General features: G+C 37.0%; 1 protein-coding gene across 1 annotated transcript; it reads left to right on the top strand.

Annotated features, from left to right (window-relative positions):
• The first annotated feature begins 10,211 nt into the window (after positions 1 to 10,211).
• LOC134855214 (uncharacterized) lies at positions 10,212 to 19,374 on the top strand. Its single transcript, XM_063871671.1, has 7 exons — positions 10,212 to 10,468; positions 11,332 to 11,523; positions 12,364 to 12,587; positions 13,108 to 13,321; positions 13,742 to 13,854; positions 14,103 to 14,191; positions 19,120 to 19,374. Exons 1-7 carry the CDS (start codon positions 10,398 to 10,400, stop codon positions 19,279 to 19,281), a joined length of 1,065 nt encoding a protein of 354 aa, XP_063727741.1. The 5' UTR covers positions 10,212 to 10,397; the 3' UTR covers positions 19,282 to 19,374.
• The last annotated feature ends 283 nt before the right edge of the window (positions 19,375 to 19,657 follow it).

Genomic DNA, 19,657 nt, shown 5'->3' with positions numbered 1-19,657 from the left:
CAGTCGACTGGGGGTCGTTTGGTGGAATAAAGTCTGAACCTGCTCTGTTCCTCGAAAGCCTTCGCCTCTCATTTGCACCAGAGGGCTCGTCATGGGGACCAAGCGGTACATAGAGGGGTTGGAAGTGGGGATGGATGATTTACTCGCTGTTGATTCTTTATCTCGGCCGGGACAAAACCTCCCTGATGCATATTCAATGCCCCGGCCCTTGGTAGTTTAAATGATGCAAATTCCTCTGGGGGCACTCCTTCGTAAAATGACCCGGCTGGCCGCAGCCAAAACAGTTCCCACGGGGTATCTGGTTTTTCATTCCGTAACGACCTCCAAGGCCAGGAGGTAAGTTCGATCTTCTCTCGCCGGGTTGGGGTTCGTATAGTTGTCGGGGTCGTTGGGAAGGTTCCGACCGCGGTTTTTTTTCCGGGTGGGAGAATGGGATGATAGAATTAACAAACCTACCCATCATGGCCGTCATGTTCTGCATCTGAGCTAACAGATCATTCTGGACACTCACCAGTTGGGCGATGCGGGGGTCATTGCTCGCCTGCTGACGTCCCTGACTAGCTCCCACGGGTTGGTTTCGAGGGATCTGTCCGCCTACACTCCGACCAGCCTCAGCACCCGGCTCTGGGACATTTTCGCCAACCCTCGCAAGGTGCATCTTTCTCCGGTTCCGGGCCTTGGACGTTTTATTCACAAGATCCAAGGCTTGGGCGCGGGCAACTGCTTGCGCTAGGCTTCCTAGATCTTCTCGCAGAAGTAGGTCTTGAAGGTCCACGTCGAATAACCCGGCTATGAACTGTTCTCGGTTCATATCGTCTCGAGCTTGAGCTCCCAAATTTCCATTAGCAACATCTCCAAGTGATCGGATTCGCCGAGAGAATTCACTCAAGCCCTCCTTGTCTCCTTTCATCAGACTTTTGAACTCCGCCCTAGCCGCTGCTTGAGTTTGGAAGGGCATCATACGCTGGTCTAGTTCGGCCAGCATCCGTGCAAGTGGGAAACCGTTGGCGCCGGGAAACCGTCTTCCTCCTCTCTGAAGTGGGCTGGCATGCTGGTAAATTCATCCAGAGCCCATCCTTTCAGACACGTAGGCAACACCATCCGAGCCTGTTCATCTTCCCATCTGTTAGCATCCGCAACTCGGGTGAAATGCTTCCTCCAGTCGCCCAGTTCTGATAGCTACTGGAGGGAAACCGATCGGGGCGAATGGTGCCAAAGCCAAAGACTCCTTGCTGCCTGTCCAAAGCATTCGCTGCCGCCACAGCAGCCTCTGGCAATGCAGCTCTATCGTCGTCGTTCATCATCGTGTTTGCTCACGGGATGGTTGTTCGTTCGTTTGCAACTTCAGTCTAGGACAAAGCCCACCAAGGAGCGCCAATGTCGTCTTTAGTATTTCCACACACGGTCTTGCGAAGCTATCCCTTTTACCGTGCTAAAGCAGGGGGCACTAAGGCTCGGTATTAACGACAATCCCGAAAGAGTTATGTTAGTGGTGACTTGTCCTCTACTGTATTCTATTGCTCCCCTTGGTCAGTGAATTTCTTGCTCGCTATATCTCGCTTGAAGTCGCGTACAACGAATTCCTTTTTTTTTGCAAATGAATTCAATATATGTAAGTCCGAATACAAAGGGCCTACTAGTTCGGCCAGAGTATAATTTATTAATATACAACAGAATGGTTTGCGATCTGTACACTCTAACAATTTCTTCTGCGTACTCGGTCAGTACACGCGTCGACTAAGCTCTCTGACTTTTGCTAGCTTCTACTCTAACTAATATTCCACAAGGCACTTCGACTTGCGTTCTGACTTCACTCGCTGCGAAACAATTTACTGATGAGTTCAGATAGCGACCACAACTGGGACCTACTGAATCTTACGTTCGTTAACTCGTTCTCTATTCAAAATCCGCTCTCGAACCTCCACTTCTTATCTTTATTGGCGCTCCGTTTTTCTTAAAGTCACACCACTTCATATCGGTGTTGTCATCCCCTTAAGCGCAACTGCCCCCTATTGTTTTCCCTTTTACCTACTCCCTCTGTCAAAGCTGACGGGTTCCAAGTCCGGGGTTTTTATCGACTTGTTCACGTTTCGTAAATACATCCCCTTGCGGTCGGTATCGTAAATCGGGTAAGTACCCGAAGTCGTCTGATTCTTATCAGTTAAATCCGACCCGTAGGCTACTTACTTAAATACCAACTGACTTCGGTGTCAAATCTTGACCCAAGCAACAAAGTCGTACGATCCCAATAAACTAATCATAACCCGATTTCGAACCAAATTTACTAATATTTTCCCTATCATGTTAGAATAAAATACACGGTCGGGGATAAGTTTTGCTTTTATACTCGGTAGTACCCCCATGACCCAATTTACCCTAGGCACATAATTCCGTGCACGTACAATCCCATAGCAATTAGCTACCTACAGGTATAAACCGTTTTCCATTTTCTTAATCCCAGCCAGAGTTAGAGGGGGAAATGTCCGGGTAAAAGTGCATTTTTCTTCGATTTTTTTTTCAACTACTTTATTTAGCTTAAAGTCCACTTTTCAATCTTTCTACTTTGTTTACTCTTAGCTAACAGCCATCCGATTAAGCTATTTAGACCTCATAACGAGAAATGAAATACCTAAACTTAAACCAAGGTACCGATACCCAAGCAGAAAATACGCTAAGTCGAAAATTTGCTAGAATTACCAATTCTACACAAACAAAGGTTTGATTTGAGCCCAAATAATTAGGATAACAGGAGTACTGCAAAGATAACAGGAGTACTGCAAACAATGGTTTGGAATTAGGCCCAAGTTGGGATAACAGGGGTACTACAAAGATTGTTCAATAGCAATAGTTTAAAGTTAACACCAAGAAGTATCAAAAATTATATAAATTTTTTTGAAATTTCTCGCGCCATTTTTGAAACAGTGCATCATATGCGCGGTCGTTGTATCAAATTGGGTTGCTGATAGGAATATTTTCTCATGGTTGCGTCATTCTTCACATAGTTTTTTTAGTTGTTGAAGATTCACTGTGCTAAACTTTGAGTTATTGCATCAAATTCTAACAGGCCCATTAAAAGAATTCAATATATCCAAACTAAGAATCACATTGTTTTGAGTAAAAACTTTGGGAATGTCTAAATGACCTGATTTAAATCAAGCAGCTGTTGAAAGTTATCAACAAAAGCAAGAAATTTCTGGTTGAACTTCTGCACATTTGAACTTCGTATTACTGTAACGATGAAATCATTTTGGGGGCAGAAATTGTCATTAAAAAATCGTTTTTCCAAAAAAAAAACTTGATTTTTTATTGCGTCAAAAATAGCTGAAAAGGAATGAACAAGTCCATAAGGTATAAGTACGTGTTCAAGATATCTCGGTTCACTGTTTCTCACAAGCTCCACCAGTCCAGACTTTTTGAGACCCAAATCCCGTTGCTGGATTACTATCAGATATTTTCCCTCCTTTTTATCATTTTTTAACCGAGTTACACAGTAAAAAAAAACTAAAATATTAGCTTTCTCCTGATAAAAATAAGGGTAATTTTGGCTCGTCATTTTTTTCCTGGTCTTGGTTGACAAATGTTTTGTTTCGATTGATAAAAGTTGGAATCTGGAAATTTCGAATAATTGGAAAATAAATTAACTACTTTCTTCCTTTTTCTTGGTTGATGCAGTCAAGTTCTCGATAAGTTTTGAAAAGTCTTTGTAAAGATTTTGCCTAATTTTTTCGTCAAATTTTTGACAAAGTTTGAAGTGAAACATGGCTTCTTGTCGAATCGTGTCGGTAGCATCAATAAAAAAACTACAAACCGAGAAATGAACCACGCATAATCCGGAACAAATGTTAAGTTAGGTTGAAATTTGCAGTTCAATACAGTAGTTGAAAGTGCTATATTTATTGAAAATATTATCTCCAGGCATCAGGCTTGAGTTTTTTCATTTTATGGAGAATAACGTCCATGTCTCCCCCCTTTTTTAGAGTTGGCGGGTTCAAAACTACTCCGAGTGTGTCAAGGAACTACCCCTTTTCCACGTGATTCATAAAAATACTATTCCTATCCTGGCCTTCCACGTCGGGTAGCGCATGTATATATTAGCTCAATCGTCCGACTGTCTCTCGTACTGCATTCACTTGATTTTTTAACAAGACTCTCCTAAAAAAAGCAATTTTTAACGTTCTTTTGAAACAAAAAAGGAGCTAATCAATTTTTGAAAAAAAAACTTTTTTTAGTTATATTTCACCCTTCATTCAATCGTGTTTTGGGCACTGAAACTCCAAAGCTAAATCTCTTCTTGCTCTGAGGGTTTGACTGTGCCTCTCTAGCTGATTGGCATAGACTCAACGGACAGGTCCATTAAGGTCCTCCTTGAACACATAATCCTGATCATAGTCCTTAGTAACGATCCAGTTCCAATCTAGAGAAACTTTTGAAATATGCCAAAATTTCAAATTTTTTTTTTTCACCTCAACAAGGCGTTTTTCAACTGGTGTCCTGATAAAAATTTCAATGCCTTCCCAAAGTTCTCACAATGAGTGAACTGTGTGAAGATGTCCTATAAAAAAATTTCGGATCTCTTAGTGAATTGGTACATAAAATTTTCTCTCTACTTTTGTTTTAAAAGGTTTCGATTATTAACCATGATACATGCCAGCTAAAAGCTGCTCTCAAGGTAGAACTTTGAAAGCATGTCATTGATCTGAAAATAATTTTTAAAGACTCTGTTACAAAACCACCCCGAACAAAAAAAGAATTTAATGAGGCTAATTTCACGAAGTTCGCATGAGACATGCTACAGATGATTTGTCCCGGTCATGCAAAAACCGGGACTCCTCAGAATCTGTCCCAGGTGGTAATGGTAACTGGTACTTAAAAGGCACTAAGTTGCCTTAAAAAATTCGATAGCTAGATGTGGCAATAACGTCAAAACTAAGTATGTTATAGACCTAGTTGAGGAAGTTTCAAGTTTACAACCACAGACCCCACCTTAACCCTACTTGCAATGTTGCCTTTTTAAAGTAAGTAGTCCCCATCCCAGTTTCCGGAAGTCAATTTGCGGTCGCTAATGGACACATGAAGGCATTGTTTTGGGGTACGATAGGTAATATTACACAACAGACATCATGACTTCTAGTTTGAAACAACAAACTCGAATATCGTACCGGAAGTTAAAAGCTTTTTGGAAAAACACCTGTCATTGGACCTTGCATCACTGGCGTTGGAATTACTGTCACAGGCGTTTTACGCAAAGTATTTAGCGAGGGAATATTTGTTCTATGACAGCGGTAGGAGTACAGCATGGGAATTAAGTCACCTAATTGAAACGGAAGGACGTCATATTTACTCAACACCAGATATGCTTTTTGTGGCTGTTTGGTGCAATAGAACCCCTAATAGACAAGGTACTCACTCCAATTAAACGTACCAAATAAACGTCAGGAATGTATGGACGATCAGAACTGTTACTATAACTATAACCTAAAAGAAAAACAAAATAAGGGATATCAATCGAACAATTAGCCTGACCTTAATCAGAACAATTACTATGACTGTAGTTAAATTAATCACTCTAGTTAGATAATAGTTATCAGAGAGTGAGGAACAATTGTTTCCCATCAGTTAGAGAACAGTTTAGGTAACTCAATGCAATGAAGAACTGTAGAGAAAGTTAAAAAATATGTAGAATTACTCAGTGGAAATGGACAATTGGGATTCTAGGGGAGAATCAATCAATTGAATTCGCGGTAGATCGATTTGCAGTTTAACAGTTGCGTTGATGAATCGCGGAACCTTTCGTTTTGGTTTGATAACTAGATTAAAATCTGGCAACTTTGGAGACCTCTGTAGCTGAATTTGTATTTATTGATTTTTTTTTGAAATTAGAAAATCGGGCAACAACAAGTAAAAACGATACAGCCTCAAGAGCTGTGAGATAAAGGGAGCACGCAGCGTAGTACGATAGAGCATACTTGACAACATCATAACACTTTGGGGACTGTTGATTGTAGTAAATCTCGGTTGCCCCACTGATTTCATTAACCAAGGAACCACTTTGCAGTGTCGTTAAAATCGAATGTGAATAGCCCTAAAGTAGCCTTCTACATCTACTTTTAGTGGATCATCTCGTTAACATGATGCCCTGACTTAAAAGCTCAATAATGGCAACGTCAATTTCAAATTGTTGACCACTGAAACTTGCAGAATTTTCTAACCTAAACAGCCCATTAGTGCCTAAAAATATCAATTTCAAACACTTTTTTTTCACTATTTTCCTACTCGACCCATAAAAAAGTCTGCTCAAGAAGCTCATGGTTACCCGTGTCGATATAAATCTGCTCAGAAAAAACCTCCGTCAGAAAATGAAACCCTCAACTATCAATCGAGGATGTTTGCATACTGTAAAACAAGACGTGTCAGAGGGATCCCTTTATCTTTTGAAGTTCTAAGACTTCCAACGGCAAGAAAAACAAATTTTACCGAAAATTTTTTAATAACAGTTTTCATATCAGCAGTTTCATCCCAGATTTGAAAAAAAAACCGAAACAAAATCGGAAGATTCAACTTAAGAAAATTAGTCTTCGATGAAAGAACTTTGCAATTTTGAGGCTCTTAATTTTTTTTTTCAATCCAGCATCATCACAAAAAAATCAACCGAAAAGCGTACATTCTGAGTTTTTGTCAATTTATTCTTCATGGTGTTTGAGAGTCGAGAAAGTCGAGAAAGTTAAAACATGTCGAGCACAGTCAGAACAAACCCATTTTATTCGAAAAAGCCGAACCATAGGTCGAGCCAAGTCGAAATTTAGGTCAAACACAGTCAAAAAATTAGTCAAGCACAGTCGAAACATACCCATTTACGGTCGAAAAGGTCCAAACATACTTCGAACACAGTCAAAGAGTAAGTCGATCACGCACGGTCGAAACTTAGGTCGATCAGAGACGAAACATAGTTCAAAAACAACCAAAACATAAGTTGAGCACAGTTAGAACATTCTTCGAGCCTAGTTGAAATAAAGGTGGAGTAGATTCTTTTGACATTTTTGTTACTGTTTCCTCAAATCAACTGTATCAGGAAAACATTGACAAAAAATTTTATGGAAGCGCTACAGAATTTTTCTCACTATGTGAGTTTTTTGATTGATATTGAAACCTATAAGACACTTAATCACAAATTCAGTTTTTCAGGTCCAAATTTTGAAATAAAAAAACTAAACCAGATGTGTTTTTACTGAGAACAAGTCAAGACAGTCAAAGCATGCCCACTTTTGGTCGAGAAAGACAAAACATATCTATGCGTGGTCGAATAAAAGCCGATTGTTTTTAATAGGTCGGTCGAGACAGTCCTATTTAAAAAATAAATATATCGAGACAGTCGAGCCAAAAGTTCGATATGTCTGAACTGGGCAGAAAAAAAAACCGAAAAAATTTGGCCGAGACGGTCGAAACATACAGACTTTTACTCGCTAAAGTTGAACATAAGTCGAGCACCTCGTCCTGGGTACTAGAAACCCATCATACAATTCCATACATCAAGTGTGTGGAAAATTCTTGCCATATAATTTTCATACAATTTCAAAAATGTTTGAAAAAAGTTATAAACTAAGTTCGGCGGCTGGTTGGTTCTAATAAAACAAACTAGTGATAAAAGTCCGAGGTTTTCATTTTTTCAAAAAAATACTTATCATTCAATTCTCATATATGGAAATTGTATGACTAGCTTTTTTTTCGAAGGCGACACAAACAAAAATTTCCAAGTAATTTTGAAATTGTCCGAAAAATTTCTTTGTTTTTTTTTTCAACCACATATCGATTTTTGTACGCAAAAAAAATCAATTTCCAAAAATATATTTTTGCATGCAAAACTTAATTTTTTGTGTGCATAACGTAGTCCTGGATACACTAATGTTGGATTTGCGTTCCTTTTTGCATTATAATTTTTTTCAGAAACGCTGAAAATTCTCTTTCTTTGCATGTTTATTTAAATTAATCATCGTTGAAAAATTTTGTCAACTTTTTAAAATTTGTTACTTTCGTTATATCATTTGTGAAATATAAGACTATTCAGGTCGTTTTCTATACATTGTAAATGCATGACCGTCCAAATTTTGATGTTTGAGTAAGCCAAGGTCTTTGACACTTGTGTTCGGTTACAAACCCAGCCCAAAAATTTTTTCAAAAATTAAATTTAGAAATAAAAAACCAAATTTTTTTTTGTTTTATGGAAAAACACCTATCATACAATTTTCATATATGGAAAAATGTTTATCATTGAGAATTCTTACAATTTTCTGTACTTATGGAAATATATGAAATTGTATGACAAGAAGTTTCTCATATTTGGAAATTGTATGATAAGAAGTTTTGGTCAACCCGGCGGAAAATGGCGCGATTTCAAAGTTTGTGCGACATTACGAGGCCAAAGTGTGCATTTTGTAATTTATAAGCGGATTCCGCAACAAGCGCGATCTGTTTTTTCTTCTTTCGTTATTTCATTTTCTTTGATCGTTCCAACAAACTTTAAGCACGTTGAAAGACCTGTCCAGGAATATACAGACATAAAATTTTGCGCCTATCCAGTACACAGTTTGGCTTTCTTAATGGACTATTGACTCTGGAGAATTCAAGGAATTTGACTCCAGCTGATGCGAGGCAGTGCCTTCGATAGGAAACAGACTTCGAAACCAAAATAATAACTAATAACTTCGAAAACATTATTAACCATGATTTTCACTCTTATTCATCATAACTACTACGTGAGAAACTCTCAAGCTTCATGCGTTGCAAAAAGCAAACAGCTTGATGCTAACTAAAGAAAAAAGGCAACAAAATAGAACACGTAAACAGATTGGGTTAAGCGCCCCATGTGATACCGCACAGAATCCCTGATACTAATTTTTTTACTAAGCTGATTGATTTTAAAACTGTGCCGTTTTCGAATGTCTTAAGCTTTATCTGTTGATCAATGATAATATTTCAACTTCGCCCTCCGAATAGAGTGGTTTATGTAAGCGGACCAAATGCTCTAGGGCCAAAAGACACCTACAGATAAAATTCGAATACCACTATGTCGAGATTTTTTTCCAGAACAAAGCGAAATGATTCTAAGCTGTTACTGCGCGAAAGTAACAGCTTATAATAAATAAATTTTAAAAAATTTCCTTCCGAGTGTTAAGTACAAACATAACTTCTCTTCGTGCATTATTACTTAATCACTTGAGACTTATCAAAAAGCAATGCTGCCTGTCGACTGATGTTTCTGACAAGCAACAAATTTAAGGCTGACTTTCTGACAATAATTTAGGCAAAGAAAATAGAAAAATCAATTTGGGCAGTTGATGTTTTAATGAAAACAAAAATATCTCATGTGTTTGCTACAGCAAACTCTTTGAGTAGAGTAATTTGTTGACTGAGATGAGTTAAATTTCAGAGTAACTAGAGCAATATATCAGAGTTAAGAAGAAAAACAGCTAGTATGGTATGCTTGGAAGCAGTAGATCGACAAGATTAGACTGGTTGAATAAATTGAATTGATTTTTGACATTGTGGTAAAAGAGTTGGACATTAAAATTGAATATTTACAGTTGTCGCAGTTGAACAAATTAAATTCAAAAAGAGCTTCATCCTAGTTTTTTATAATCTAAAATTAGCCCAGTCACCATTATCAAAAACAAAACCCCGATCTTCAGGTATCTACCATCAAACCTGGCTATTTCTTGCCCGACTGGAACAAACCACCTTGTTTGACCGAAAAAAAATCGATCAACCATCTTGCAATTTAATAAAAAAGTTTTAAATTAATTTTCTGCTCTGAACGCTTCTGTAACCCAAAAAAGGTAAATGTTCCAAGAAATCTATTTGGAAGATCAAACTTATGTTATGGCCCATCAATGAATTGGAAACGATGATTAAAAAAAACAAGTGGAAAAATTGATCTGATAATTTTCCGTTCAGCGGCTGTATAAAATAAACCGTATTAAGTAATAAAGGGAGCGTTCAATAAGATTAAATACAAAAAAAAGATTTAAACAAAAGGTTTGAATTACAATCAAATAGGAAATATTTCGTAAAGTATAGAAAAAAGTCGTAACTGAAAAAGCCAGATTATCAGAGACAGCAACTAGCAGAGTACTACGTATCATTTTTTCTATCAAAAAAAGCAATACTTATTCGAAAAAAAAATAAAAACGCACGAGATGTTTTGAGCAAAAACTAATATTACTTTTTTGTACTGATCTACTGTTTTTACCGTTCTTGGTTATTACTTTTTTCTGACAATAATGAAGTTTATGATTTGATAAGCACGTCTTTTTATAAGACATAATTATATTAAATTGTATACATGATTTGGATTTTTCGAGCTTTTTAAACTTGATTTTGGTCTTAGTTTGGTTTCAATCACAATGGCGGAGGTTGCCTCTATTATGAAACAAGAGGATATTGGAGGAGCGCCCCCAAATATCAGAGTGATAAGGTAAGAATTGTGTTGACAGTATCAAAAATTCTCACGTCAAAATCATCAAAGTTTTCTCTCTGTTTTGACCTCAAATGAGATTTAGTTTTTGCGTGAAAAGAAAGTGGTTTTTTGAAATTTTCAAATAAATTTTTGATTGATTTTTTTTTCAAAACTTTCAGCACTTAGTTTAGTAAAAAAAACTGATTTACCACGTCAAAACGAGCGCTCTTAGGTAACAATTAAACTCGTTTAGTTTCGTTAACCGAAAAGATCCCTTCCTATTATTTAGTTTTAACTATAAAAGCTGTTCTAGTTAACTAAAAATTTCTGTTTGGTTTGATAACCTCTCCACAGAAAATCTCCGAATTGTCAGGAGAAGCAGATTTTTTTTCAACGAGAAATGGGAAATGCAAGAGTAATCGTTTTTTTGGATGTGTTCCATTATTTATCCTAGCTTTAATTAGATATAAATAACGTTACTTCATTTCTGCCTCGTTTCGGTTCTGAGGCAGATCGGTTTCGGGTAGCTGGTTGAATGACAACATTTCATTTCATACGTAAATTAACCGTAATTATCGGAAATTACGAGTCAACAAAGAATAACGAACTGCCATAAATTTCGTATTTAAAAGCAGAATTCAATTTCATGAAATAAGCAAAATGAAAACATTAAAAAATCAACTTCAAAACAGAAATTTGTGAAATTTGTGAACTTCGTTTCGATTTTTCAGTTTTTTGTCTTTTTTCACACACGGTGCATCGTTCAGCAGAAAATTCATTAGTCACGACCTTCGTTTTTTCTCGCTTTGAATTCTGGCGAGAACATTACTGATGATTCAATTGTAAATTTATAGATCCTGAAAATTTTAAATTATTTTTAGGCCCTATAGGATAGTGGAACCACGTGACCCCATCAGGTGGGGGGAGGAAGCAAAGTACCACAACCCGAAGACAGAATACACCGAAAAGTACCTGCAGAGGGTGGGGAGGTACAGGAAGATGGAACCGATCATGCCGACCGGCCAGATTGCCCCACAGATCGGAGAATTCGACCAGAAGCCATCTGTTTACAAGTAGGAAACAAGAAGCTACGACTGTTTTCCACTCCCCTCCCCCCCCCCCCCCCCCACCTTTGAGTTTCAAATTTCAAAAATATTTTCAAAGTTATATCGTAATGCGATGAAATTTGGCATAGTGAACAAACTATCTTTTGTGAACAGTTTGTTGTGCAATCCGCTTATCGTAAATTTACGCGTTTAGCCATAATTACACGCAAAACAACAAAATGGATTTTTTTGAAAGGGAGAGTGAAAAATGACGATAGAGTACAAAATTTAAAATTATCGACGAGTGTATATCCCCCACCTCTTCCGAAAGCAGGGGGGAGGGGGTTTGTTATCTTTTGTCAAGAATGGCGTATCCTGTCCATATCTAAAGGCGCATTAACCGCCAATATATATTTTTTGAAGGGGGAGCGCGCGATTTTTTTGGTCAAAATCTTTAGAAAAAGCATTTTTTGGCCTATTTTTTCAACGTTTTGCCTGCGACGCATAAATTTTGTCTAAAACAGGGTCTTTTTAGTGCTTTGGCAGAGCTCGGATATCAATTTGGTCGACCTAAAAAAAAAAGAATTTTTTTTTTAAATGAGCAACCAAACCCCCCCCCCCCCAACAAAAACAAAAAATTATCACATAAAATTCTCACTCAAAAAAGTCTTTCCTGTTTTCTAACTTCGAGATTTCCTTCTCTATGAGTATTTTTAAGCTCCCATAACATGAAAAGTTTGGTGCATGAACTTGTTTACAAAAGATTTACAAAAAGGTTAATATGATTGAGGGGAGAAATTTTGAGAAAGAAATTGAAATCATAAAAGAAAACGGAAAAGCCAAAAACTCTGACACTTCCTTTTCCAGGGAAGATTTCATCACCCTGGATACAGCCAAGCCTCCAGTTCACAGACCAATCCAGTCCCTCCAGTTCGGACCAGAACCTCCGGGAACTCAGAGAGTATCCACTTACAAAGACACTTACCCGAAGATACTGGCTTACCAGAAACGACAGGCCATTCCGAACAGAGCCGACCACTGGATTGATAAGCCAGAGAAGGTGTACGGGGATACTACGACGACATATGAAAGTAAAGAACCAAAATAAAAAAATCAAACCAAGATGACTAAGAATGAAAATTAAAATGACTAAGATTTGGACTGGTGATAAGTGTCCTTGAATAACTTATTGCACTACTTAACAAAATATATCTATAGATGAATACGTAACATAGAGTGAAGTACCGACGGTCGTCTCCCCAAAATCCCCCCTCCCCCCCCACACACTACACTCAATGAATCGAAAATCGGACTACTTAATTAAGCTAGATGTTTCTACCCCTACTTCATAGTTATTCTCTACGTTTAATTTCATAGTTGTTCTCAACGTTTGAGATTTAGAGTACCAAATGCGGGTTACAAAACTGAGTAACTTCATGTTACAATAAAATTAAAACAAAAAAATACATTTTCATTCGTTCCCTGAACTATAACCAAAACTTGTACTTTGTCTTTTGATTATCGGGGTTTTGAGCGGTGGTTTTATGAACTGGAATCCAAAGACAAAGAAGAAAATTTAGTACTTTTTTTGGCTATTCTGTTTTTTTTCAGGGAGCTTTTTGCCCCATTTTGGAGAATCGAGGCGAACCCTGATGAAGAAAGAAATCCCGTTCATGGAGCCAGACGTTGGATTTGCCAGAGACACCACCCACAAATCCGACCTGAAAGAGTACGACAGTGAAGCTTACAAGTCGGCTAGGTTGTCATTTCGGCCACAGTATGTGGCTACAATCCCAGCACCCTTTGACAGCCAATCAGAGAACAGGCAGGGACTGCGGATATAAAAAAAATGTTCATTAAGCATAAACGATCAATCAATAGAATGTTTTGTGAAAAAGTTCGGACGTTTTGTTAAAACTCCGATTTTTTTCTGAAATCTGTAAAACTTAAGATTGAATACTTCGAAGAAAAAAAACATCTTAAACACGATTTTCAAAAAGATAGACCAAATAAATGATAGTTTCAAGACAAGTTATCTCAGTACATTAGAAAGTTTTTAAACTTATGTCATCTTAAGGTTTTCAAATAAAAAGAAATATCATGTAAGTCTAAGTTTCAACTAAGCTCCTCGAACATATCAAAATAAATTTTAGATACCTTTATATTTATTCGGGTAACTTAATTCATTTAAACTTAATTTTAAATAAAAAAACCGCGATCCCTGTTTTTTTTTTTCTAAAATCAGATTGAAGTTCATTCCTTATGATGGAAAACACTACTTGGCCGCATTCGACGATCTATGCAACCCACAAATAGTTAGAGCAGACAGTTCCACAGCGAGACCCCGAGGGGGAGCAGGTAAGTCGAAGCAGTCTTTTTCTGAAAGTAATATTCACAACAGCTACACAGCTACTGTTGTAAATAAATTTGAATCGCAAATAGGTTGAAACATGAAAAATTATTCATTGTTGTTTTGTTCTTACTTTAGCCTCAAAAAATGTTATGAAAGTTTATATAGAAAAAAAATCCAAGTTGTCGCTCAATTTTGGAAAAATTTCTTGTGAAGTTTGCAGAAAGGGAAGTATATTTCTTATTTTTTACTCTAGGAGCGAGTGCCGACGGGGGCGGGGACATTGACCAGATATCAAAGAGGGGGAAGGGTCCGCCGTCGCCACAAGTACCGGCAGATATTGAGGTTTGTCTGGGTAATTTAGAGATTAGGAGTGTTAGATGATCGGTTTGTTGTTCTTTTGAAACCAAATCTTTCAAACACACCGTGCTGGCCTCCATGCAAAAAAATGCTTGTCGTACAATTCAATGCATGGGTATGATCAATAAAAGTTTATTATTCTATTACCTTTTATAAAAATTAGTGTTTCATAATAATTGGTTTGTACAAAAATTTCAAAAATGATAAAAAATTCAAGTTGTTCTCATTTTAGTCGCTAAACGAGCATTAGGAAATTTTTCAATTATTTTTTTTTGCATGCAAAGTTTTCAAGTTTTTGCTTCTAACGTAGTCAACGCACAAACACTTTATTTATTAAAGAATTAAAGGTCACATTGAAGATTCTCTGTGATAGCACAATATGTTCTTTTCATTTTTAGCCAAGAATATAACCTAAATCAGTCCAAAAACAGGCCGCAATTTTCAACATATAAATTTTTTGAAACAAAGGCCTCAGCTGTTGTTGTTATAGTTTTGAGTGAAATTCAGTTTAGATCTGACTTGGCATTCAGCAATACATAGTTTTATCTGCAACGTCAATGCCGTTTCACCTGTTGGTTTTGTCATTTGAGAAAAAGTTTTGCTTTTTGGGTTCATGTCGAGACACAAATATAAAGCAAAAAACATTAAAACTACATGGAAAAAAAGCTTGTCATACAAATCCGTAGTGTGAAAAAATGCTTATAAAATATTTCCTTTGTATAAAAAACTGCTTATCATGTAGTTCACGTTCAAATTTTCTATTCTTTGGACTTTGTGATATTCCTATGCTATGGGTGTTAGTTAGTAATAAAACAGAAGAGTAATAAATTGTAATTTAACTCTTTGTGAAACTTGGTTTTTGTTTAGAGATCATGTTTATCTTTTCATATGTCTCTTCAGATAGCAAACGTCCAAATGACTGTTGCGTTCGGCCTGCATGAATGGTCTTGAATAATAATAACAATACATAACAGAATATTAATACCACTTATTCTCCAAGGTTACTGTGGCAACAGTACTACACAGTACCACATTCCCCTGAGGACAACAAAATTTTATATAATACCTTATAAATTTTTATAATCAATATATGAGTTTGTATCTCAGTTTACTAAGTTGTTTTCGTGTTTGACTCAGTTTCTTTTGTTATTTTTCTTTACTTCCGCTTTGTTTCTCGCAGCATTCCACGACCCAGAAACGTCCAACGATGTAGCCCCAAATTTCCGTTTGAATAGGTGTCTCTCTAATAGGTTGAACGTGTTGTTTTCCAGCGTTGTTTCTTTGTTGTTGAGATTTAAATTCGCTAATCTCGTTCTGTAGTCCTCTAGTGCTGCCAAATTTATCTCGGTGACGTCGTCCTCACAACTAATAAGTTTGACCATATGGGATACTGGGCTACCATATCTCTTTGGCCCCTGGTTCTTCGTTTGCCTATTACTCCTCCTAACTGTCGTTTCCTCCTCTTCTTTGTCCGACTCGTCAGAAAACCCTGGTGGGGGACAAGTATCGACTGGTCCTGCTTGTTGAGTTAGTGATTTTTCCGCTTCTTTTTGCACCCCTCTGGTCAAGACCTGATTTGTGAGTGCCTCCCATTCTTTTGATGTCATATTCTTATTCTGGAATGTGTCCAGAATTTCCTTTTCGTCGGTTTGTCGAATATTGGGTTTACTCACTGATGCTTCCTTAGGAGCAGACGACTCAATGTAGCCTTCTTCATTGCTTGTAACCCGTTTTTTGGATTCTTTTGTTGCTGTTTTGGCTGCTTTTGGTTTCCTCGGTTCTTGCGTTGTGGACTTGCTCTGATAGCTTCTCGGGTTATGTACTAACGGTCCCGCTCGATTTGGCTTATTCCTTTTCCCTCCTAGGTTAATGCCCCCGCCCGTTTTTGTATCTTTCGACGTTACTATGCTAGGCGAATTTTGAAACTTGTCCACCAACCAACTATCTTCTATTTCTTGGTCTCTTGGCCCCTGATCTTTTACGTCATGTTCTTCGGCCGACTCACTGTCAACGTCTTCATCCTGTGTTACTGTCTTTTGTTGTTTACTTCTTGGTTCTTCCCCTGTTGGGCTTCTCTTTTTCTCCGAACCTTCTATTCTGGACTGTACAGGCAGTTTTGATCTCGCTATGTCGCTCTTCCGATAAACTGCACCAGCAGCCGTTTTTACCGTCGATGGTGTCTCCGATACAACTTTCCCTTTTAGAGGTATTGCCACAGTAACCTTGGAGAATAAGTGGTATTAATATTCTGTTATGTATTGTTATTATTATTCAAGACCATTCATGCAGGCCGAACGCAACAGTCATTTGGACGTTTGCTATCTGAAGAGACATATGAAAAGATAAACATGATCTCTAAACAAAAACCAAGTTTCACAAAGAGTTAAATTACAATTTATTACTCTTCTGTTTTATTACTAACTAACACCCATAGCATAGGAATATCACAAAGTCCAAAGAATAGAAAATTTGAACGTGAACTACATGATAAGCAGTTTTTTATACAAAGGAAATATTTTATAAGCATTTTTTCACACTACGGATTTGTATGACAAGCTTTTTTTCCATGTAGTTTTAATGTTTTTTGCTTTATATTTGTGTCTCGACATGAACCCAAAAAGCAAAACTTTTTCTCAAATGACAAAACCAACAGGTGAAACGGCATTGACGTTGCAGATAAAACTATGTATTGCTGAATGCCAAGTCAGATCTAAACTGAATTTCACTCAAAACTATAACAACAACAGCTGAGGCCTTTGTTTCAAAAAATTTATATGTTGAAAATTGCGGCCTGTTATTGGACTGATTTAGGTTGTATTCTTTGGCTAAAAATGAAAAGAACATATTGTGCTATCACAGAGAATCTTCAATGTGACCTTTAATTCTTTAATATAAAAAGTTTTTGTGCGTTGACTACGTTAGAAGCAAAAACTTGAAAACTTTGCATGCAAAAAAAATAATTGGAAAATTTAATAATGCTCGTTTAGCGACTAAAATGAGAACTACTTCAATGATTTCTCATTTTTGAAATTTTTGTACAAACCAATTATTGTGAAACACTACATTTTATAAAAGGTAGTAGTATACTAAATTTTTTTGATTGTGCCCATGCATGGAATTGTATGACAAGTATTTTTGTTGCATGGAGGTCAGAACGGTGTGTTTGAAAGATTTGGTTTCAGTAACGTGACCACTCGCATTAAAAAAGAGCTCACCAAAATCGACAAATCGCAAGATTAAAGGAAAGCGAACACTCACATCATTCGAAAGTCAGTTTAAAACGCGGCGTGTTCAAAAAGAGACGGTTTGATCCGCTCCGCTCACAATTGACAAAACAAAATTATGCACGGGAATCAGATTTTTGTCGCTAATGTAGATCTTTTTTTTTGTATTCGAAGAGATCAGAGCGAACTAGTTTTTGTTGTAAATTAACATATTACGTCTTGTGTCATCTTACCATCATTTTGACCAAATATTTTTTCATAAGCGCTCATAGATGAAATACCTCCTTTCAAATGGTTTCAATTAGTTCCGCACGTAAAAGTAGTATATGAAAATTTATTTTTTTCTATGACTGTTTTCCTATAAAAAAAAAATGCATGAATAGAGTTTATTATAAATCAGAAATGGATTTTTTTTTGCTGTCAAATCTAAATTTTGTGCTTTGAATGAGTACACAGTATCGTAAACTTTCTCAATTATGAAAGCCCACTGATAAAATGGTAATAAAGTTTAAGAGAATGTTTTTTTTTTTCAAGTTTTCCAGCAAGATACAATATTACTACTTACTTAAAAGCGAAAATTATCGTATCTGCTTCAGAGTTTTTCATGAAAAAAGGTTAGTGGTTGAAATTAGGAGCCCGTTTTTTGGAGGTTATAGTTTATTAAACTATGTAAACTTGTTTAAAAAACTGTTTTTTATTCAAAAATTTTCCTGCCAACGATGGTTGACATATATAAATTATTCAGCCTGGAATGCGTTTACACAAAAAAATTTTTTTTTGCTATTTCTGCTCGTTCGGTTTTTTTGATGAACACAAACTCAAACGCACAAACTTCATTTCTATGACTGCCATTGGGCTAGACTTTTTTAAAACTTTGCGTTTGTTGTTGGAAAATAAGTTTTGCTCAATATACTTCGTATTCTTTAAATTTTCAGTTGAATTACTAGACAATTTAGAGGTATGCTGCTGAAAACGTTTGATAACAACCCGGAATAACCTCTATGATGAGGAAATATGAGGGAAATTTGTTTCATCAGAATTGTTTTGATGCCAATTTTGTCTGCCTCAAGTTAAAGTTCCGTTGGGCGACAACCAATAGGAAGCGACAGTTTTCACTTTTTCGAAAAACCGACAAACTGAGCCACCGACAGATTAAAAAGCTCAACTGGTGATGATACAAATTGCGTCCTTGCCGGAACCGAGACACGAAATCTTCAGCGCCGACACGCGCGTAGCACAACCAGCGCCAGGTAAGGTAGTAATTGTCACTGGGTGCAAATCGTGGCTTTTTTCTTATTTTTACCAGTTTTTGCTTCGACGAATTGTCTCCTCGCCATGACGAATTGTCTCCTCGCCATGACGAATTGTCTCCTCGCCGTATAAACCACCTCGCCTTAGCGCGGCGACCTAAATGTCCCAACTGCCTCTGAACGAGAAATTGTCGAGAAGCGTTCAAGATTATATTGATTACTATTTCAATTTTTTTTTAGTTTGAGCTCAAGACTCCTAAAGAGTTCCTGTCGAAAAAAACTGGTTGAAAATTAGAAGTTAGTCTGACAAAAAACCACCCCGGCCACTTGCTTCAATTTGCCACTTTCTTCAATAGTCGGAGCAAAACTTCAATAATATGATCTTTTACTTAAAAGTGTTTTTTTTTGAAAATTGCTTTTATGTTTATTTTTTGTTCAGGCGATGATCACAGCTAGAACTGTGGGCAATTTGGGCCAAGAGGGAAATATGAAGAGTGGGAGACTGGAGGCTTTGAAACAAAAGAGTTCGGGAAAGTCCCGGCCGCCTAATTTTGCCACCACTTACAGAAGATCATTCAACGCCGGCTCGTCCAGGAAATAAAACTGAACAAAATTGGGCTCTTTCTTCAATTCTCCCCCCTCCCCTCCTCCCCCTCCTACTTCTAGGTCATATTATCATAGGTTTTGTGACTTTTCATTCATAGCCTAATTATTTAGCATACCAAATTTTTTTCAAATAATTGGACAAGGTAGCAATCAATTCAGCCACATGTTAGAGTTCAATAGTCGAAATGGGGGGGGGGGGGTGTTTGCCTGGCGAATCTAATAATAAAAACTAAGACCAAATATGGGAAATCTTTGATAAATCCTCGATTCAGCAAGTTGATGTTTAGACAGATAATTTGATGTTAAAAAGTGAATTTAAAATATTCAATGTGAGGTTGTTGTCGCAAACAAACGTTTGTATTTCACAATCA

This window comes from Symsagittifera roscoffensis, chromosome 10, assembly GCF_963678635.1.
Source record: "Symsagittifera roscoffensis chromosome 10, txSymRosc1.1, whole genome shotgun sequence".
NCBI classification, from domain to species: domain Eukaryota; kingdom Metazoa; phylum Xenacoelomorpha; order Acoela; family Convolutidae; genus Symsagittifera; species Symsagittifera roscoffensis.
This window is presented reverse-complemented; position numbering and strand designations above follow the sequence as displayed.